General features: G+C 36.9%; 1 protein-coding gene across 3 annotated transcripts in view; it reads right to left on the reverse strand.

The window, feature by feature from the left end:
- The window catches only part of LDAH (lipid droplet associated hydrolase), a 105,257-nt gene that overhangs the window by 21,356 nt on the left and 59,609 nt on the right, over window positions 1-24,292 (reverse strand). For all 3 annotated transcript variants that reach the window (XM_026675548.2, XM_026675546.2, XM_087947324.1), the window contains one exon: window positions 8,915-9,155. In XM_026675548.2, coding sequence (XP_026531333.2) covers window positions 8,915-9,155 — 241 coding nt within the window. The remainder of the gene's footprint in view (window positions 1-8,914; window positions 9,156-24,292) is intronic.

The raw sequence follows: 24,292 nt of genomic DNA on the forward strand, positions 1-24,292 counted from the left end.
GTGCCTTACCACATCTTCACTGAATATTTTAATGCATATTTGCCCATCATGCTAGGCTAAATTATATTTGGATTGACCTGGTTTGGGGAAGACCAATCACTGATTAATTGGGCTTAATAGTGTTGAGCCTATACTTCAAGGTAACTTATTTCTCAAGTTTGCTTGGCAGATGCTATTCCAACTCAGTGCTTCTATAGGTCAAACTGGAAGAGAGGAACAGCTTTAATTTATGTACTGCAAATAAAGTAATAATTTATGTGCATATAAAACAAAAAGGGTTTCCCCCCTCTTCTCCAACTTTTTAATGTGATGACTTCTACATATTCTTTCTATTTCATATATAATTTTCAATCTCTGTGATCATTTTTTTTTATACTCAAAGTTTTTTATAGCTAGTTAACTCACTTGTGCTCAGCCATGGAAAGCTTTTGTGAAAAATACAGTTGTGGCATTTATTATTCAATCTTTTCAGAAACCTTTTCACCCAGAGGACTTAAAACACCACACGTATAGGTAGTCTTTGCTTAACAATCTCACTTGGGGCCAGCAATTCCATCACCAAGTGATGTGGTTACTAAGTGAAACATCACATGACCGCAACAGGCTTATGACATCACTTCCACTATGGTCATTAACTGAATCATCACATGGCCGTGACTTGCAATTTTACTGCCCACTTCTCCACTGATTCTGCTTGTCAGAAGTCAGTTGAGAAATGCTCAAATGGGAATCATGTGACCACGGTATGTTTCCATTCTTGTAAATGTGAGAACTTATTGTACAGTTGCTTTCTTAATGGTGCCATAACTCTGAAGGGTTGTTAAACAGGGCAGTTGGTCCACCTGTAATCTGTACTGTTACACAATTTAACAGTTGTTGTATCTCCTTCCATTCTTCTAACATGAAGCATAATTTAGCTCAAAGCTATGTACCTATATGACATAGAAAATCTATCCAGGTGCTCACCAAGAATCAACAATGTCATAAGAGCACATTATAAATCCAAAAATATAATTACAAGTCCTGACTCCATCTGAAGTGATTCTAGGAAGCTAACAACGTTAAAATTGAATTAAAAACAATTACAAAACAGTACAAAAATAAATATATAAGGCAGCCGAGAAAAACTCATCATAGATGTCAATATAGGCAGGAAATGGGACTCTTCACACATTTGGGGTCCCAAGCCCAGGGACAAAGCTTACCCTGGTGCCAGGAACAACTTTCTAGGTGCAATTTGCCTACTCCATCCACACATTCCATATAATGAATCAAAGGAATTTGATCAAGTTTTGTAGAACTCCTTTAAAGCATGGCAAACTTGTTGGTTGCATTCAACCTTTCTCACCTCTCTAGTTCACTGATACATTGATTCTCAGGCTCACTCATGGAAGTGAAAGGGGGAAGAGGGGAAGGGAAGGGAGGAGAGGAGAAAGAAAAGAAAAATATAAAGGTCTTAGTTTCTGCTTTCTGCTCATTATCCACTATTCAGCCCTCTGACTTTCAATTATTAAATATGGTTTGTATCCAGTTATGCTCATTTTGATATAAAATGGGAAGAAAATACTTTTCCATTTCATTTTTAATAACAATTTTGAACACTGTTTCCCAAGATAAGGACTCCCCCCCCTCCAAATCTCTTCCATCGCTGCCAAATATTGTAAAATAAACCATCTTCAGTACTCTTCTGGTCAGTAAACAGATTTAAAAAAAACAACAACCAAGGAAATTCCTCCAGAGAAGCCACAGATTTAAGATTGCAAGGAAGGACTGCATGTAAGGAGGGGGCTTGGGGGCTTACTGTGCTTATCTGTATCTTTGCTGTCATCCAGGCGTTAACCTTTGACCCAGAAGCCTGCCTCTCTCAAAAAGGCTTGCAGTGTTTGCTCATTATGTAATGTCTGTACTTTTGTGGAAATTTTACAGAAACAAACGGAGGAAGTTTGCCAGTCAAACTAGTGGATAATAAATCCTGTGCGCTATAGATACAGACCCGTCTGCCCACACCTTAAATCAGCTACTTACATGTTCAATGGAAAATATTTTTCAGGCAGTAAGTTTTTAAAAGTCAGAAAAACAAAGCATGCCACCACCACCCAAAAAAACCCACATTACATTCATAATATAAGCTATAAAGAAAGCATATTTCACTCCCTTTTTCTTTTTTGGCGCCCTCTTCATTTGCTAGAAATTTAATATGCTTAATACGTGGAGGAAGATGGTTTCTCTTTGGAAAGTGGTTAAGCATCCTTATTTTTCAAAAGGGGCAAATCTTTGGGGATTGATAAAATGAAACCTAGCGGATGATAGTGTAAAACTATTCTGAGGTAGCTACCTATTTCATCTTCTTGTGTTTCCTTTTCATTTCATTTCAGGTCCTTGATTGAAGGCAGGTTGGTAGGAAAAAACAATTACTACCAACCTGCCTTCAATCAAGGACCTGTATACTGCATGAGTCAAAAAGAGGGCTGTGAAAATATTTACAGACCCCTCACATCCTGGACATAAACTGTTTCAACTTCTACCCTCAAAACAATGCTATAGAGCACTGAACACCAGAACAACTAGACACAAGGACAGTTTTTCCCCCAAATGTCATCACTCTGCTAAACAAATAATTCCCTCAACACCGTCCAACTATTTACAAAGTCTGCACTACTATTACTATTAATCTTCTCATCACTCCTTATCACCCACCCCTCCCATTTGTGACTGTATGACTGTAACTTTGTCGCTTGTATCCTTACGATTTATATCAACTGTTTCCTAGTATGATTTGATTGTTTATTGTACCCTATGACTATCATTAAGTTTTGTACCTTATGATTCTTGACTCTTTTCTTTTATGTATCCTGAGAGCATTTGCACCAAGACAAATTCCTTGTGTGTCCAATCACACTTGGCCAATAAAGAATTCTAATTCTAATTTATCTATCTAGCACCTTTGTGAGGACATTAAGGATCTGTGCTGTTACTGTTCAGAACAGCGTATGTCATTGTAAGATACTGATATCTGCTGAAATAATTTCCCCCTTCAACTGGGTAGTCTTTGGCACTTTCTTAGCAATAGGGGAATCATAATCCCTGGCAATAAGGGAATCATAATCCCCGGGAAGAGGTGGGGGCCAAAACAGGCAGAAGGGATACCCACTAGGTCATCACTAGGCTAGTTTAGTCTAGTGGTTAAAGCACCAGCCTAAGAAGTCAGGAGACTGAGCATTCCCCATCTTAGACATGAAAATACCCAGGTGACTTTGGACCAGTCACTCTCTCTCTCTCTCTTTCTCTCTCTCTCAGCCCCACCTCACAAGGGTGGTTGTGGTGGGGAAAATAAAAGGAGAAAGAGAGGATGAGGTATATTGGCCATCTCGAGTTTTTTTTCTAAAAATAATAAAGGTGGGATTAAAAACCAAATCAAATAAATAAATGAGATAGCAAATTAGGGTTGGAGGAAAGCTGGTTATCTATCCCAGAATTACACTCAATGAATTACAGGAGGCATATCAGAAAGGACCTGAGTTTGCAAACCTTTTATGCATGAGAGACATCACGAAGAAAAGAATTAATGTAATATTTGAAAATGAGAATTAAGAGATACAATTAGAAATATAAAAGTATTTTATCGGATATTACCTTCAAAGGAAAATGATTTTTTCTTTTTCTTTTCCCTTTTGTTTATACATTAAATACTGGTCTTTGAAGAATGGTAAAAGTATTATGATTATTATTATTGAAGTTCTTAGTAGGCAAAAAACCAAAACCAAAACCAAGTCAGATGTTTAAGAATTGGGTTTTGTAAAGAAAGATGCTTTATCACTGTTTTCTATGTCTAGGAGTCATGGTGGCACAGTGGTTAGAATGCAGTATTACAGGCTAATTCTACCAACTGCCAGGAGTTTGATTCTGACCCACTCAAGCTTGACTCATCCTTCCAACCTTCTGAGATTGGTAAAATGAGGACCCAGATTATTGGGGGCAATAGGCTGATTCTGTAAATCATTTAGAAAGGGCTGTAAAGCACTGTGATGCAGTATGTAAGTCTAAGTGCTATTGCTAGATAACTTTAACATTCTTATGTCTTGTTATATCCATGATTCTTTCTCACAGTGAAATCAATCAATGTATTAATTAAGAGGCACCCTGCTGCTCTTTTAATGCCCACCCGGTTTATTGCCTGAACTAATATAAAGCCACTATGTACTCTCTATTGCAGGTGCTGTCATCCTTAGAATGAATACAAATAATAATATCTTATAGTGATTTATTATTATCCATAAGATATATTTCTAGTTTCAACAAATGCACATGTGCATGCAGTCATGCGCGCGCGCGCACACACACACACACACATATGTATTTCTTATGTCAATGTATACCGATAAGGCTCTCAAAATAGTTAAATAATACTGTATAAAACTAAAAGAAAAAGGGTTAAAATAGTTCGTAACTTATTTCCTGAAAGCAGACAAGCACTAATTGCGACTTCTGAAAGGGTATACCCAATTATTTGAGGGCAAGATAGCAGAATCCCTATTTTAATATCAGTGCTGATTTCTACATGTTGCACATATGGTGTAATAGGTCAGGGGCCCTTAACCTTTTGGGCACCAGGGACTAGTTCTACGGAGAGAGGTTTTTCTATGGATCGGAGGGGGCGAGGTTTCACATGCTGTCTGCATCCTGCAGATGAGGCTTCACTTGTTTGTGCAGTCCAGACTGGCATGCAGACTGGTGCTGGTCCACGATTGGAGACCCCTGTAATAGACATTAGAGAACAGTATCCGTCCAATAAGTTTTGAAAATGCAATATTTGAAAAAACAATTGACTAGCCAAAAATAAAAAAAATTAAATCCTAAGAAAATTCTAGTAAGCTATGTTATTACTGAGACAGCTTACTTAATTAGTATTTAGCTGATTTATTTAATAATATTTAGTCCTCTATTTTTAAGTCCATACAAGACCATTTTAAGGGTTGTTTTTTTTAGCTAAACGCGGAATGGTATATTGTTGACCACCATGCTTTCTTTCCTGATTGCTGAAACTTCCTATGTACTTTGAAGTTTATGTTTTATTCTGCTGAAATTCTCCCATTAACAGCAACATAACCAAGACTTTGCTTGAGGCCACACTCCTTCTAAATGGTGTTTTACTTTTTGAGTTTGATGGAAGGCGGGCTGGGCACTTAGTCTTGTTATAATTAGGTTTTCTAAATCTCATTTCCTTTTTAGAGGAGAGAAAACATATTGTTGTGAGTAAGGTCCGGACGTGGTAACGAGTCCCTGGCAGGTTAGTTTGTGCTAGGAAAGATATTATTTTAAAGGAAATGTTTACCTTCTCTTCTCATCATGGATTTTATTGCAATTACAGCAATTAGATAGAAACTAATGCCAAAGGTAACACATACACACTCATACACACACATACAGTTTTAATGAGTTAGTTAACACAAACCTCCTGGAAAGGAGAAATAAATTCATTTGTTGAACATTTCTAAACCATACCTAATGGGTTATTGAAGGGCAAATGGATATAATGTTTGTTCCAATTTTATTTCACTGCACACTCACAGATTGGTAAAGCCAAGTTAAAATAGCCATGATTGCTGACCAAGATATTGTCAGTTACTGCTAATCTGAAGCAGATGGTATAGGACATGCCACTTCCTAGATTACTTACCTATACAGGAAGCCTAGGAGTTTGTTACTGTATAAAACCCCTTTACTCTCATAGTCTTAATGTTTGTGGGCATTTCCTTTCAACTCAGCCAACCACAATGATTCATTTCCAAGGAAGGCGACTCATTAAAATCAACGAATATTTAATTTTATTTAAAGGCTGCTAGTAATTTAAGTCCAGCCAAATTATTTAAAGTCCAGCCAAATAAAACCAGTCATTCCCAAAAGGGTTTTATTACATAAAAAATAGGAAGTTGCCAGAGGATCAAATCCCCAAGAACTCATTCTCTGATCATTGCATGATCAATGTTTTCTATGCTTCCTTCCAGACAGGAGTCTGGCAATGGCCCATTTAGCTGTGAAAGAACAAGCATGACAGTCCCACCATGCTAAGTTTCAAAATTATAATCCTTACAAAAATGATACCATGTTGTCCAAAGGAATGAGGTATGGAATGTAAAATGGAACACCTCCCACTCTTTCACCTGTAAAGATGACATGGAACAAACCTGTTTGCTTCTGTTATTAAGTTTAATTTAATAATAAACAAATTTCTCGTCCATCACAGGTTTTATCCATGCAGACCTTGCTGCCCAGAATCTCTATTATGTAGTTGAGTAAACTGATACATGCAATTATATATATCATTCACTAAAATGTTGGGGATTTCTATCTGGCCAAAGAACCTATTTGTAACAAATTCTTTGAAGAATTCTCCAGAAGACGCTGAGATGAATGGCAAAATAACAGAGTTGGAAGTGACCTTGGAGGTCTTCTAGTCCAGTGGTCACCAACCAGTGGGCTGGGGACCACTTGTGGTCCACAATAAAATTTTGGTGGTCCGCAGAGAAATGTCACTCCCAAAGCATCCCCCCAAAAAGCAATTAATCCGGCTGTGTGGGAACACAAGGCTGCACCGCCCACATGGCCTGCGGGAACACAAGGCTTGCATCACTTGCACTGCGAACAACACGAGGTAGTGAGGGGAGGGGGGAAAGGGGGGAACTTGCCCCAGTCGCCCCACACTCCTGGCCTGGCCATCGGGCTGCTTCTTTCTGCTTCTTTCTTCTTCTGCTTTTGGCTGCACGCAAGGAAAGCAGCAAAGTCTTTCTTTCTCTCCCCCAAACTCTGCCAGAAATGAGTCTTTGGGACCCTGCAAGGCCTCCTGCTCCAAGAGGTTGTGCCAAAGCGGTGCGACAAAGACTCACAAAGACTCATTTCTGGTGGTGTTTGGGGGAGAGAAAGAAAGACTTCTGCCACTTCTGCTACTTTCCTTGCATGAAGCCAAAAGTCTCTCTCTCTCTCTCCCTGAGAACGGAGCTGGAGACAGTATCCTGTGATCCCAAATAAAGAATGATTGATTGGTAGGAAAACTGGGTGGGGAATTGTCTTGCATACTTTTGGGAGGGATTTTCCCAGGGTCTCTGGTCCGTGGGATTTAAAATTACGAGTTTGTTGGTCCCTGAGGTCCAAAAGATTGGCAACCCCTGTTCTAGTCCAACTCCCTGCTCAAGCAGGAGAACCTTTACCACTCCAGACAAATGGCTGTCCAATCACTTCTTAGAAACCTCCAGTGATAGAGCACCCACAACTTTTGGAGGGAAGCCGTTCCAATAATTAATTGTTTTCACTGACAGGAAACTTCTCCCAAGTTCTCAGTTAGATTTCTTCTTGATAAATTTCCATCTGTTATTTTTTGACAAAGATGCAAAATAGTCATAACTGCTTTATACAATGGGGTGGGAATAGGATTTCCCAATTTTTTTCTGGTCTTTTCTTTTGACGGTTACAGTTAAGCATTATTTTAAGGCTTACCACTCAATTATCATCTCTTTCAAGTTCAAAATAGTGGGAACAGCAGCATATATTTTCAGGAACTGCACCTCTGAAATATAGCAGAGGAGGAATTGGCTCTAAAGTTATAAAAAGGGGGCAAAAAGGTTTAAGATTTTAAAACAGAACGGGACAACAAGCACTATTTAGGAAACATGGAATACATCTAAAAAAAACACCTCTGGAGATGTTTGCTTTTGTAAATTTTCCGAGTTGCATTTCTGATTAATTTCCTGTCAGTGATGGAAGGCTCTGATTCAGAAGATATTTTTAATCAGCAGAATTGAGAAAGAGATGCTTTTCAGCAATTCCCTCCTACTTTTTCTCAAACTTTGCTCCCTCTTAACTTATCCTATAAGGACAGGGAGCCTTGGCAGCAATATAACAATAAGCAATAAGCACAGGGAACTGTTGGAGAATAAACTTCCAATTTAGCCCACAGCAATGATGTTTGTTTGTTTGTTTGTATGTATGTATGTATGTATGTATGTATGTATGTATTTATGGTATTTAGGTTTCTTCGGGTGTTTTCCCACATCTTAATAGTTGTGCTTTTAAAGTTATAGTGACGTTTCAGCAGAATCTCATCTGCCATCCTCAGGCTTCTGTATATCTCAATACAGAAGCCTGATGATGGCAGATGAGATTCTGCTGAAATGTCACTACAACTTTAAAAGCACAACTACAATGACGTGGGAAAATACCCGAACAAAGCTGAATACCATACATATAAATACCCGCGAAAACATAAGAAAACATATATATCTCACAGACGAACACAAAACAGAAGCCTGAGGATGGCAGATGAGATTCTGCCGAAACGTTGCTACAACTTTAAAAGCACAACTATAATGACGTGGGAAAATACCCGAACAAAGCTGAATACCATACATACATACATACATACATACATACATACATACATACATTAATTATATACACACACACACACACATATGTTTTGTGTGTTTGTGTGTGTGTGTGTGTGTGTGTGTGTGCGTGTGCGCGTATAAAAATAATGACGGGAGAGATAAATTTCAAGAAACATTTTACTTCAAAGGAAGATACTATACAGAAAAAAATTGTATATCCCAAGCTTACAGGCTGCAACAACAGTACAAGTTCCAAATACTGCAGATCATGTCATATATTATAAACAACCAAGAGACTTCAGTAATTGATGGTATAAACAAGTTGAATAAACAAACAAACAACTTTTTTCCACCTACCCATTTTTGCTGGAGGAAAAAGGCACTTTTCCCTTGGCTTATGCCCATACTGCTACCGAATACATTATTTTTTTTTAACGATAGCTGTCTTTTATGAGGACTGATTAATTAAAAAATGCATGTTAGATCAGATAATTTAGAAGAAAGTGCAAGCCTCATGTGCTGGTCCTACTCACCAATGCAATCCATGTTAAGCATGTTCGTTACTGTTGTTATCAAAGTTTCATCGTTCAGTTTCTGCTGATTCAGTGCAAAGCGGACCAAGAAGCTTTTGACTCTTTCTGGTAAAAGGGTGGCCAAATATATAGGAATGTACAGAATATAACGGAGCTGGCAGAGCAGGGGAGTCAGGAGCTTGCCTTGTGGGGATTCTGCCATGCGTTCTATTGTAGGGAAGAGAAGGATGCTGCGGAGAATCTAAAAAGGCAGAAAAAGAAAAAAAGAGTGAACAAGGTATAGGAGAGAAAACTTTACATGCGATACACAATATGGACTACTGGAGTAGTTCTACCCAGCACAATTCCCTTTTCTACCCAGCACAATTCCTTTAAAATTAGTTGAAGTGTACTGTTATGACTCCTATGAAGTCTATCCTTAGAACTGTATCCTTAACTGAGAGAAATCACCATTGGATTCTGTAGGATTTTTATCTTTGTAGAAGTAGACAAAGCTTATCAACCTCTGGCTCCTTACTGGCCGCTAACAAAGGATCTAACTTTGAGTATGCTCCACTCTTGAGATTCAGTGGATCACTGTCAAAATTTAATTTTTTCGAGTCAAACCATTCTTTAAAAAGGAATTTGCTATCCTATTCTTCAGAGAAAAATGGAACGTATTTGTGTACAAATCACTTCTGTTCTCTTATTAAAATGCAGTCCAAGCATATACACACACACATTCCGATGTAATATCTAATTTATTTTTTTTAAAAAAAAGCTTTGCTGCAAAAGTCTGCTTATGCTATGCCTTCTTTTACAGATTCAGGTGCAGCCATTCTGACATGCACAAATATACATATATGTCTGTAGAAATAAGGACATGTCTATTCTATTGAACAATTTCTTTCCTGTCTCTGACCAAATAACTCAGATCTCAAATTCTGGTCCTTTAATTGCTCTTTTATAGAAGAAGCCTGCAAAATATTATCTTTTTTAAAAGTTGTATTTTCATTAGTAAATCCATAAACTTTCCATTAAGGATTTGTATCTCAAAATGGGAACATTAGGGAAATGTTGCTAAGATTCCTTCTAATTTCACTGGTAGGCAAAAACTTTCAAATTATTTAGAAGGAAATAAAAAATAATACCACTTCCATAATTGTTCTACTTTCTGGGAGGGGCAAGGCTGTAGGAGAATACCTCATCTGATATAATTATTTAAGAGCCAAATTACATAGGTTTCTCTAAAAATGATTTTGAGTAGGATGCTCGACTGATGGCTTGGGTTAGATTTTACGCCTCATAGGTCCACACATTATTTCATGAAAATTAATCAGCTCTTTTTTGTTATATTTTTTTTTTTTGCAATGTTCTAATTATAGAGTGGTTTAATCTACCTCTTACATATGGGATTAAGCCAAAAATTATGGCCGGTATCTAAAGATATGTACCTATGTTCAAATTGTTGTGAAAAGGTAGAAATCAAAATAGGAATGTGGTCTCCAAATATGCCTGCTAAGTAACAGATTGGGAAAGGATGGTCTAGACCAGGGGTCTCCAACCTTGGCAACTTGGGAGTTGAAGTCCACAAGTCTTCAAGTTGCCAAGGTTGGAGACCCCTGGTCTAGACCATAAATATTGTTATTCGTTAGGGAAATGATGCTCAAATTGTTGTTTTCACTTACAAAATCACGGACCTTATCATCCAGTCAATGGTTCCTTAGGAAAGATGTGATTCATGCCAGAGAGTCACCTACTATAGTCTAGTTTCCTTCCCCATTCTCCAAGGTGATTTTTCTCCTAGTGGATCAGCAATAGGAGACTTTAAATCATAAAGTTTAAGTCAAATGTGAAGAAATCTGCTCCATGTCTTCTTGGCCTTCAACACTTAGAATATTTCATGGTGTGCATATATCTTTCATCTCAACAATTTTAAGGCAATTTATGGGACTGATGATGTAAGTGAAAAAAAGAAAAGAATGCAGACCTTAATGATAGAGTAATAAATGAAACATATTGGAAAAAGCTGGTAAGATTCATACGTACCTAAAGCTACATGAGATATTGTGATAATAGTGTTTATATTCATATTCAAAATACGACTTTTATCAATGAGGAAATCCATGTCCCCCCCCCCTTTTTTGTAAATTTTATTTGAGTTTTCACAAAGAGAAAAAAAATACAAATAAAACATCTTTTTTGAAAGTAGCATAATCCCGGGTTACATTTCTTCGTACAGACACAAATTCAGGTTCATGTTCATTTTTATATTCTATTCCATATCTTATTACTATTTTACATTTTCTGCATAGCTTCTCCCCTCTTTTAATTTTCTCAATTTTATTTTAATTATCTCATCTCAATTCAAATCATTGTATTTATATTGTTTGTCTGTCCTGTTTCAATTATCTATTTTTTTTTTTACATTAAACAAAATTTCTCCTGTAGTTACTGATTGGAGTATGACGCCTTTATATCTTTTCCCTAAAGTTGTAACATTCAATATAATACATAACTTCCATTCGGGTTCTGCTTGGTACATTCTTAAAATACACACTGTATTCTTAAAAAAAGAAAAAATATAAATGTATATAATTAAAACAACATTCCATTCCAATTCAATTCTATCATTAATATTAATATTCATTAAAATCTTAACATCTTTAACATTACTTTTCAATTAAATATCATACTTCTATGAGAACAATTATAAGCTTTCCATAGTTAATTCCCCCCCTTCACTTATATTTTATAAAACATTAACTAATTAAAATGTTCCCATTCCTTCCTAATTCAATTTTCTCATTTATTTTATTTCACTTATTTTATTCACAAACATTTCACTAAACTACACTGACTATTTTATCCCTCATTTTAATCATACGTTGTTTCCAATTTTCTAAAGTTATTTCTATTACTAATATAACAATACAATCTTATGTACCTTTTACAGAATCCCTTTTTCAGTTAGATTTTCACCCATTATCTCTAAATAGGTCCTGTTTCTCTATATCTTGCTCCGGTCCTTTGTAACTTCTTTTCCTTTCCTTCTTCCCTTTCTTCTTCTCTGTCCCCTTTTTACCTCCTTGTCTCTCTACCTCTATTTCTCTCTTCTGTATTTCCCTTTTCTGTTGCTTTCCAGTATTATACTTATTTTTCGAATTATTTTTCTTTTCTTTGGTTGTTTTTTTAAGTCTTAATTCTCCATTCTCTTTCCCCCCTTTCCTTTTTCTTCCCCACATAAAATTGCTTGTTCATTAAAGATGGCTTCTTCTTTGTCCCAGTCTTCTTGTTTTGCAGTCTTTTCTTGTTGTTTCTCATAGTTCCAAATCTCCATTTCTAAGAATTGAAAAATGAAGCCAAAAGAACCCTTCCCTTCTTGTGCATCTTCTTTGTACTTTTTAAGTTCCATTTTCAATTCATCCAGAAGTGGTGCCATTGTATAAATTTTTAAACAACCACCCGATTGATTTTAGTCATTCAAATATAATAACCAAGAATCCAAAGATCACCAAATAATCTAAATACATGCAAACTGTTTCTTTTTTGCTCTTTTTTTTCACTTTCTCTTCCTGGGGTTATTATTTAGTTGCAAAGTTTCAGTTAAAATGTATCTTTTAGAAGTCTTGTTGAAGTTTTACTGTAGATTCTTTTTAATTCCAGGCAGTCTCCTCCCTCTTCCAGATCCTGCCCTTATTCTTTTTCTCTCCCTTCCTGCTTATGAAAAAAAATTCTTTTAATGTCCAGAAATCTTTATTATCCCTTTGGCATTTTGTTTTATTTTCAGCTTAATTGCCTATTGATGTCAAAGCGGATTTTTCCGATTTCTTATTTAAGTCTCTTAGTTGTCAGTATAGGGAAGGAGAGAGAAGAAAAAAAAAGCCAAACCTTTTCCTTTTCATTTTCCTTCGCTGCTTCCGACTCTTCTTTGGGAGCGATGTTATTTTTTGTAAGTTTAAATTCCAGGATGCCTTAGTTGTTGCTTTTACAATTTAATCCGGTCAGCCAAAACTTTCACTTATCTTCCTCCTGCACATTCTTTTCCGGTCGAGTTCTCCTTTGTGGTGGCCATTTCTGACCACCGCTGCAACCGCCTTCGGGAAAGGGAGTAATGGCCAGCTGAGGAGGAGAGATGTGGCTCTCCTCAACCCTGCTGGCGGTCTCCCCCCTCTTTACCACCTCTATGGGGTGGCTTAGCCCCGAAACCAGCCGGCTTGGGGCGCTCCAGTGGCGAGCCCAGACAGAAACCACGCACGATCGCGGATTTCTGTCTGTCACCGAAGCCCTTCAAACAGGAAGTCCTCAGGAAATCCATGCCCCTTTGTGAACTAAACCTAATCTCCTTTTTTTGGAGAAATCTTTATAATTTTAAGATATTGCACAGTAAATCATTCTTATCTTGCCTGTCCTCTTAAGGGGAAAGCTGATAGGCAATACCAAGGATAAGTATGTTGAATTATATTTTCAAATTCTAGCATTTTTACATAAACTATAGAATAATAGGCTGCAGATTTTCTTTGGGTAATCCAGACATTATAGAAATGTACCTTGCCTAAATTTATTTCTCTATTTTTCTCATTTTTGAACTGCCCAAGTCCCTCAGAGATTTCACAGTGCCTTGAAATATTGAAATAAAGGACTGGTCCTAACTTAGTCCAACCCTGTCTGTATCACCAACTGATGCTACATTAGTTTGAGATTTCTATCTGAATATCTGTTAGTGACAAAAGTTATACTCATTTGGAATATCATTCAACAGGGAATATTTCAATTTGTATTTAATTGGAATCCATCTGAAAATACGATAAGAATAATCCTGGAACTATTATTATTGTGCAATGAGCTTCTTTGAAGACAATCATTCAGGTGATACATGACAGCCATATATAATAAAACTTTTTTTTTAACAGAAATCTAAGATTAGAGTCAAAAGAATAAATGGCCTCAGGAGTTTCCAATGATCTAATGATGAGGAATTTCTTGATAGGAATTCAGAATGATGTTCCAAAATTCCTGTTCTTTTGCATATTTCTTGAATATTTCCACCAAAGTTAAATGTATAAAGCAAACTGAGCATTTATCTTCCAACAAACTTGACCAGAGGTTGAATGTTTAAACTGAGGTTTTGCAAAAGGAACGTATCACTTACTGAGAACAGTTTATTGTACTTCCTTTATGTTATCATTAATTGACAAATGTGGAGCATTTAGGATTCAGAAATTTTAAATGAAATTAAACTGCAGGATGCACGCATTATTAAATTTAGTATGCTAATACTTGCCATTGCCTTAAAATTCAGCAAACAAAACATTCCCCGAAGATGAATGCCATTTCTGAATTTCCATGCAAGTTTGTTTTAGGCTTCGTGCTCCAACATCTAACTAAACTTGGCTGATCTCAAAAACTAAACAGAGTTAAATCTTATTAATACTTCAATGGAAACCATCAGGAAGTACCATGGTTGTAGGTTAACTAGACTAGAATTTGGAAAAAAGGATCCTGAAAGAATGTAATGATGACAAATCTCTTCCCTAGTGTTGTCAAGAGTATTGCCAGGAAGGATCCTGAAGTCACTGGGAGCCATATTTGACTTGAATCAAACTTTATCTTTGCCTGTTCAAGACATAGATTTCAACCATTGCTTTAGAAAGCAGTGGTTGACCTTACTCAAGCACTATTCTACATTTATTTTTGGAGTGGGGAGGGCATTCATCTAATATACATCAAAGCCTTTGACAGTTTGATCCTTCAGCTTCTTAAATTAATATTCTTTTTAGTTATATCAATCATGCTATCAAGATTTCAAGGACATTTTAAAATTTATTTTTCAGGTTGCCAGGAGGATTCGAGACATTAACAACCAGTAGATACACTGCTCCAGTGGCTCAGTTTTCAAGCATCTGCTCTTGTGGGTTGGAGGAAAAAATGTCCGTAGGCCATGCCATATCATAGTTTAGGTAAGAGTATTTTTGAAAGGATTTCTTCTATTAGCATAAAGGAAGAGGAGAATTATATCTGGAGAGCTCTGAAAACCATCCAACATACACGGTGTGGTTCTGGGTGAAGAAAAAGGCATTATATGCAAAAAAAAAAAAAAGCTACTACAGTCCTCTTTTTTCTTTTAAGACATCATACAGCTGAAGTAGAGGAATGCAATACTGATAACAGATTACATGGCAGTTTCATGTCATTATATTAAACCAGTTCACTGTAAAACACATAATTGTTTCACTTCTAGAGATCTTGATAATCATTACAACATTCTGGACCATCTTTGTATCAATTTTTAATTTTTTATCTATTATTAATATATATTAAGAGTTTGGCTACATGCATGAATCAGGACTTTCTATGTGTCTATGAAGGTTCTTAATCATCCAGGTCATGGTTGTCCCAATGTGCTTTTTTCAAAAGGCAACTGGATTTTCTTGGTTTTTTTCCTTTGAAAACATTTTGTTTCTCTTCCAAGTTTGATGAGAAGCAAAATGTCTTCAAAGAGAAAAAAACAAGAACCAAGAAAGTTCAGTTGCCCTTTGGAAAAAGCACCCTTGGGATAGGAATTCCTACATCTGTATATTTATTAACAAATAAATATAACAAATATTTATTAATTTTCATCTCATTATATATAAAGCTTGTTACACATTAGCTGGCAACTATAACAACAAAGCATGTACACTGAAACCACAACAATCTATTTTATGGTTGCATAAATAATGTATTTCTAGAGTTCTACCCAGTCTTATAATAGTTGTATACACAGAGTTATAGCTGAGTTACTTCCCACACGTAACTCCCCCAAACCAGTGATCCCCAACCTTTTTTACGCTGCGGCCCCGGTATCCCCAACCTTTTTTATGGCGCGGCCCGGTACCGACATCAGCTGGGCGCCGCCATCTTGTTTTGATGAAAAAGTGCTTCCGACCGGAAGCACTTTTTCATCAAAACAAGATGGCGGCGCCCAGCAAGCCAGCAGCCCGGTAGGACTTGTTCCACGGACCGGTACCGGTCCGCGGACCGGTGGTTGGGGACCCCTGCCCCAAACTATAATTTATATAATTGTCTCCCAAATCAGAGTTACTTTTTTCATAAGCTCATAAGAAGCCATATGAAAACTATCCAACCAAATTATATTTGATTGTGTGTTGAAGAAGCGAACTGGCCATTTGTGGTATCTGCCTGCCTGCCTATCATAATTTTATATACCACAGTATCACGCTGACATCTTGCTCGGTTCTACTGCACATTTTTATCAGTTACACTGTCTCTTTGAAAATGGATAGAATCCCCATATAATAATACTAGCTCAATACCCGTGCTTCGCTACAAAACTATGTGGTCGGGCTTAGTTTTTGGGGAGGAAAATAAGGGGGTAAAATTCTGCCTCTGCCTACCAGCATCCATCGGTATTCATCTGGCAAATGTCCTGTCAGTGTGTGAGAGAGTGAGCTGATGCCTGTTTGGAAACTGAAAGAGTATTTGCTGTGTGAGCAAGGAGACAGCAAGGAGCCTGGGCGTGGCTTAGCTCAACTGTTCTGTACTAAAGCTGCTTGTTGCTGTGAAACTGAAACTCCTCTCCTCTACCTGTGTTTTGCATTTGGAACAGATTTCTTTTCAGGTGGGGAGGTGAAATAGAACACCTTAGCATCAGAGTGTGTTAATAATAATATACGAAATACTAATGTTCTGATGACCATTTCGAAAAATCCTTTCTTAGTGTGTACCTAGAAGCCAAGAGGAACATAGGTGCCAAATTTCAAGTTCGTAGGCTTTACAGTTCTGGAGATTTTGTGATGATGTGTGAGTAGTATTTCGCTTTATATATACACACAGAGATAGATAGATAGATAGATAGATAGATAGATAGATAGATAGATAGATAGATAGATAGATAGATATAGATATAGATATAGATATAGATATAGATATAGATATATAGATATATAGATATATAGATATATAGATATATATATAGATAGATAGATAGATAGATAGAGATATAGATATAGATATATAGATATATATAGATATAGATAGATAGATAGATAGATAGATAGATAGATAGATAGATAGATAGATAGATAGATAGATAGATAGATAGATAGATAGATAGATAGATAGATAGATTTCCATGTCAGAAGCACCAAAGTGTTTCCATAGGGAAAGGATTTGCTGGTGTCATCACTATTGCCCCCATCACTTCATTGTGCCCCCATGAAGTTGTACACCAAAGTTGTATCCATTTAGCTACTCATGGTCATCTGCTTCCAAACTGCTGGGTTGGCAGGAGATGGAGTGTCTGACAGGAATTCACTCTGCCAGGTGGCAGCAGTGGCTCTTGAATGAAAACCTACCGATTTGTCAGCCCAGTGTTCTAAGCTTGTGACCCACTGTTCTTCAGAACCCCCATAATCACAACTATTGATTTAAAGATACATGTTCTGAAACACAGAACTGGCAAAACCACTCATTAAGTTGTCACAAACTAAGCAGACAACTTAGTTTGCTGGCTCACACAATAGCGGTAACATACTCGCCAGCTGGTTGAGGGTCACTTCCATGCCTGAGGAAGAAATTATTTTGCAGCTTGTTTGCTTTTAGAAGAATAACTTGCTTTGAATTATTTGGGGATGTGTGCAAAACAGTTAATGTAATCACCCTCAACTAAAAAGAATGCATGACTTGGATTCCATGCTCAGTATGTAACTTGAAGTTTCCAATAAACTTCAGGCCCTGATCAGATCAGCCAGCAAAAACAGGAAGCAATCCATTATTTTGATAACTGATCCACTGTGATGACCCCTAGAAAGAAAAGCTTCCTCCAACTCCAATTCTTATGGCTGCAGAGCATTGATCCATATTAAAAAAAAAAAGTGTGCATGTAAAATTAAGGTGATTTAGAGTCAGATAGCTTTGAGGAAGCAAAACAAGGGAGTTTTGTAAGCAATCACAATAGTTCACTATCGACTGCCAACTTTTGAAGAAGAAATCTATGAAAGTCAAACCTGTGATAAACATAACACTTATTGTTGACATGTTGCACTCAGTCTTTATGCATCACAAGCTTTGGAAATAGAAAAACCTTTACCAGACAAGTGAAACCCACTGTTATTTTAAAGGATAATGATGCATTTAATCACAATTTACAATTTGAATTAATGTATTGTATTAATTATCTGTTTGTTTAAAGCCAGAGCGGGAAAAGTTATATGAGTTGAGGGCCATATTACCGTATGGGAGGCCTTTTTACTGCTTGCAGAAGATGGAGCCAAAGCCAAGATAAGGTTGAAACCATACAGTAGCAGCTAATAGCCACATGTGGCCTGTAAATTGGTCACCTATGGTTTAAAGCCTGCAGGAATATATAAAATGGTTTCAAGCCCGCAGGAATATATATATATATAACATATAATAATAGGGAAGGACCCTGGAGGTTTTCTAGTCCAACTCTCTGCTCAAGCAGGGGACCTTATACCATTCCAGACAAATGGCTGTCCAGTTTCTTCTTGAAAACCTCCAGTGATGGATCATCCACAAGTTCTGGAGGCAAAGCATTCCACTGATTAATTCTTTTCATTGTCATGAAATTTCTCTTTACTTCTAAGTTGGATCTTTCTTTAATGAATTTCACCTATTATTTATTGTCCAGTCCTCTGGTGCTTTAGAGAATAGGTCTACCCCTCCTCTTCTCTGTGACTGGAAGACTGCTATTATAGTTTACTCTTCCAAGTACTGGAAGACTGCTATTATATCACCCTTAGTCCTTGAGCAGATCACCCCTAAGTACTTGAACAAGGAGTTGGACTAGAAGATTTCCAAGGTCCCTCCAACCCTATTATTCTATGTTCTATCTTCTATATATACCTGCACATTTTAAACCAAGGGTCTTCAACCTTGGCAAGTGTAAGACTTGTGGACTTCAACTCCCAGAATTCCTGAGCTAACGTGACTGGAGGGGGAATTCTGGGAGTTGAAATCCACAAGTCTTAAAGCTGTCAAGTTTGAACAGCCCTGCTTTAAACCATACATGCAAAATGAATTTTATATATTATGACAACAGTGAGATGAACACTACTACTGATATTCAACAAAAAGGCCACCTGGGGGCTCAGTCAGGAGATTCAGTTGATTGACGCGGCCCACAATTTGACATAAAATGGGTGGCAATATAAATATTATAAACAAACAAACCAAACAAATTTAGAAATGGTCTATTCAGATCCAAGCCAACCAACAAATAATCCTATTTGATGCATTGGAATTCTAGTGCAAAACTGTAACGGGCAAAACTTTGATCTGTTTTAGTCTTCACAGAAGCAACATACCCAGCATATCTTCCAGAAGAACACAATGAAATTTACAGGAATACTAGACAAGAGCTTTATGAGGAGGCTTTTCTGAAGAGACAAAGCCTTCTAAAATCCACAGAAATTGTTCAGTTTTAGTATTTTATCATCTGATCTTAAAACAGTGCCTGCAGCTTTGTTTATCTAATGTGATGACATCTGTAGTAATACATTCCAGCATATCTGTGTCAAATTCTAGGCAGATAGGAAAGGAAATGTTGTTCAAAGGGAACACGTATTTTCAGTGTAAGAATAATGATGCCCCTTCCTGAATGTGGTGAAACAGAATTTCACAGGGCAATATTAAAGTACATGGATTAATTTGATAATCTTTTTCACAACATCCATTTAAATGGCTTAAACCAATTCAAAAATTGGAGAAAAAATACATAGAAAAATTATTGATCACAAACTGTTAAGCAGTGTTAGCTAGTGCAACTTAGAAACCATTGTGAGCCACTCAGAACGAGGCACTGGTGACATTAAGACATAGACCTTTGCAGAATTAGTAAATAATCACTTCATACCAACTGCCCAAATCTTTTCAGCCCTCAAGATCCTGGATCAGGATGTCCTAATTGCTGGGATCACTTTAATTTGAAAACAGACCTATCAGTCATAGAAACCCAATATCCTCCCTTCCCCCCAAATGTAATTTAAGCAATGGTAGCTTTTTGTTAAAAGAAGGGGAGGGAGAGAGAGGGGGGGAGGGAGGGAGGGAGGGAGGGAGAGGGAGGGAGGGAGAGAGAGAGAGAGAGAGAGAGAGAGAGAGAGAGAGAGAGAGAGAGAGATCTGCATCATTTCTTATAATGGAAACAAAACATGTTTCAACATAGCTGTTCTTAGTGTTCCGAGTTTTGTTTTGGCTTGAAATGATGTCCAACTTGTATTCAAAACAAAATTCAGCTACTTTCAGTGGCACTTTAGGAATGTTGTGATAGTACTAATTGGGTGTTTATATTGTGGCTTTTGATTGGGCTAGTTTATAACAACTTACCTAATACAGTAATAGATGGGATCATGATGCCCCTACTTTTATTAGCCTGGAGAGGGTAAAAAAGTGGAATGCTGAGGCAAAATACTAATTAGTTAAACTCATGGTTTAAAACTAAAGAGAGCCATTGCTCTGCTACTAGAGACAGGTCTGGATTGCTACAACTAATCAAACAGCTATTAATTCTTCTGAGTTGCAATTATAAAGACTACTATTAATTCTACATTAGGACCATTTGGATTGCTCTGCTGAGTTTTAGTGTGCATGTATACTTTTTTTAAAAAAACATCTTGATGCAAAAGCTTTTCTGGTGTACAAAATTTGAATCCGAGTATACTTTTGTTGCTATTGTAGTCATGTTAATGATATTATTTGTGAAATTTAGAGCTCTAGAGAAGTCCAGCAAAAAACTTAGCAGATGAGATGCTAGTAAATACTAACTGCTACCAGCAATTTGAGCAATAGAAATATCAGGTAAAGGGATTACTTTTATTATTGTTTTACTTAATCCCCATAGAGGATTACTTACTCTTATGGCCTGGAGTGAAAGAAAAAAAAAAGGGAAAAGTCTTGTCCCATGTTCCCCTTATTTTCCAAAAATGGAACATTCAAATTTTTTTTTTGAGTTTGTTCAGATGGAAGACTTGAGCAATTTCAAGTTGTATTTTCTTGAAATAGAGCCAGTACAGTATTTTCCAGCAGAATTTTTCAGTAAAATTATTCTGTTTGAAGCTTGAAGTAAAACATGTTTCCTGCTTTGCTCAGGCTGCTAATCTTTTGCATACAGTTCTTGCATTAGGGTGAGATCCTTTGGAATTACCATAAGAACCACTTGCTGCCAATCCTGACTTCAAATATACTTTGATCTAAATCCAGATCTGTATCAGGCCAAGACTACCATGTGCTAAAATAAGATTAAAATCACACTCATTAGTTACTTGCAGCCTACACCTATGTTAATTACAATCCAGTTACCTAATCCAACCAATTTCACAAAGGACTAAACTCTAAAATGCCCCACGGTCATTACCACATAGTTTATACTCCCTAGATTCACGAAACAGTAGGAATACAACTGATAAAGATTATTCATATACCAACAGGTGTGGGGATGACAATTCACTTGGGGGTTTGTTTCATCTACTATTAACCAACCAACTGAGGGCAATAGATAAACTATCCATTGACATAACTAGGGGCAGACCTTATTTATACATACTTTGCCCCAAGTAATTATTTTCTCCATGAAAAAGAAGAAACAATATTCTATGTATTTCTCAGTGGATTTGACCCACGTGAAGATATAATACAAATTAGATTTTGACCAGATGCATTCCTGCAGAACCAGCAGTTTTTGTACAGAAGAGAGTATTTGAATTAGACAGAATATAGGTTCAGTTCTTTTTTAATTGTTCTGGGATCAACAGTATTCTTTCCTCTGAGGTGCTTGTCTTGAGCAACAGCATAGCTAAGAAATTAAATTTTCAATACGAAATGAGATTAAATATATTTCCACTTACACTCTTAATTTTTAAAAAATTAATGCTAGGGAAGCAATGTGATTGATACTAAGATTATTCAGATCTTTGTTTTAAAAATTGTCCTTCCACATCCAGGATTTAATAGTTTAAAATAGCAGTATACAAACTGTGTGGGAATTTTTTTAACATAGAGCTCAGATATAATTTATATTTTAAACATGAAAGGAGCCAAGAGCTTTGTTCATATCTCAGTTCCCATAATATATACTGTACTTGCCAGAGCATGTATCAAGACATTTATTTATAATACATAAGGTCATAAGCCAATCTGCTATATTTTTTCTTATTCAATTTGACACAAAGCATGCACATTTTCTCACATATATCATAAATCTTTCTACTAGGTGGCTTCATTTTGATGTGTGAAACTAACAGAATGATCTTATATACCTATCACTATCACTTTTATATACTTCCACTTTTTCAGCCCAGGTTGAAAAATTGTATTTTCATCTGAGTTCGTGCACTAGGCCTTCAAGACATGTTTATAAACAGCAAGTCATCCAAACATTACTTTGCCAACGAGTGATCCAAAAGTTAATATGTTCGAAACATATTCATCCAGTTGAAGAAATGTTGTTTGTTTTTCAAAAGCAATCGTTAAGATTTCCATAAAATGCAAAACACTTACTACTGTGAAGACAATCCAGGCCACTTTAAAAAATGCAATTCTTAGCCATACTCAATCATCTACCCAATTGTTCCTCCAAGGTCTGTGTTTCTAGACGGTACAGCATTTTTACTGTCTTTGAATTCTAAACCCTGCATAAGATACAACCTGAGATTAGCTCTCCTGGGATACAGATAACAGATAAACAGAGTTAGAAGGGATCTTGTAGGTCATCTAGTCCAACCCCCCGCCCAAGCGGGAGACCCTGCACCATTTCTGACAAATGGCAGTCCAATCTCTTCTTGAAAGTCTCAAGTGATGGCGCTCCCACAACTTCCGAGGGCAAGCTGTCCCATTGGTTGATTGTTCTCACTGTCAGAAAGTTTCTCCTTATTTCCAGGTTAAATCTCTCCTTGTTCAGTTTCCATCCATTATTCCTTGTCTGGCCTACAGGCGCTTTAGCAAATAGCTTGACCCCTTCCTCCCTGTGGCAGCCCCTCAAATATTGGAAGATCTCTATCATGTCTCCCCTGGTCCTTCTCTTTACTAGACTAGCCAAGCCCAGTTCCAACAACTGTTCATTGTATGTTTTAGCCTCTAGTCCCCTAATCATCCTGGTTGCTCTTCTCTGTACTTTTTCTAGAATCTCAACATCTTTTTTATAATGTGGTGAACAAAACTGGATGCAGTACTCTAGGTGTGGTCTTACTAAGGCTTTATAGAGAGGTATTAGTACTTCCCTTGATCTTGATTGTATCCCTCTGTTAATACAACTTAGGATTGCATTAGCTTTTTTGGCGGCGGCTGCACACGGCTGGCTCATATTTAGCTAGTTGTCCACTAAGACTCCAAGATCCCTCTCACAGTTACTGCTATTAAGCCTGGTTTCACCCAGTCTATATGTGTACCTTTGGTTTTTCTTGCCTAAGTGTAGGACTTTACTTTCCTCTACACTGAATTTCATTTTGTTAGATATGGCCCAGTGTTCTAGTCTGTCAAGATCCAGATGGATCTTGAGCCTATCTTCATGGGTGTTAGCTATTCCTGTCAGCTTAGTATCATCTGCAAATTTGGTAAGTTCCCCTTCTATTCCCTCATCTAAGTCGTTAATGAAGATATTGAAGAGTACTGGGCCTAAGACGGAACCTTGTGGCACCCCACTGCTTACTTCCCTCAATGTAGACTTAGACCCATTAAGGACTACCCGTTGAGTATGGTTTGCTAACCAGTTGCGAGTCCATCTAGTGATGGTGCTATCTATTCCACTTTTTTCTAGCTTACTAAGAAGTAGGTTGTGGTCTACTTTGTCGAATGCCTTGCTGAAATCTAAATATATTATGTCCACAGTATTTTGCTGGTCTACTAATTTAGTCACTGTGTTGAAGAATGAAATAAGATTGGTTTGGCATGATCTGTTCTTAACAAACCCGTGCTGACTGCTAGTTATTACTTTACTTGTTTCTAGATGTTGGCAGATCTGTTTTTTTATTATCTTTTCCAGTATCTTCCCGGGTATTGATGTTAGGCTGATTGGTCTATAGTTTCCTGGGTCTGGTTTTTTTCTTCTTTTTTTGAAGATGGGAACCACATCAGCTCTTTTCCTTTAGGAAAAGATACCTTTAGAACACTCCTATGATTCAAAAGAGCTTTGATAATTCCTTTGCTAATTTGTGCAAGTATACTTGAAATAAAAATATTTAGCAGAAAAGCAATTCTCTAATTCAACAGAACTCTTTCAATTTCAGTATTAGTTTTAAAATGACTGTGATTTACTTTAAACAAAAAATAACCCATTTGTTTGGACTTCCAGGGAAAAAAATAACAAACTAAAGACAGCTCCACTAAAAGCAAGAAGAGATCATATGTTGTATTTTAAGAGAACATATGTTACAAGTCATAGTTACT

Source organism: Notechis scutatus, chromosome 1 (assembly GCF_049901735.1).
Source record: "Notechis scutatus isolate UNSWTSFEM ecotype Mainland chromosome 1, rNotScu1.2, whole genome shotgun sequence".
NCBI lineage: Eukaryota > Metazoa > Chordata > Lepidosauria > Squamata > Elapidae > Notechis > Notechis scutatus.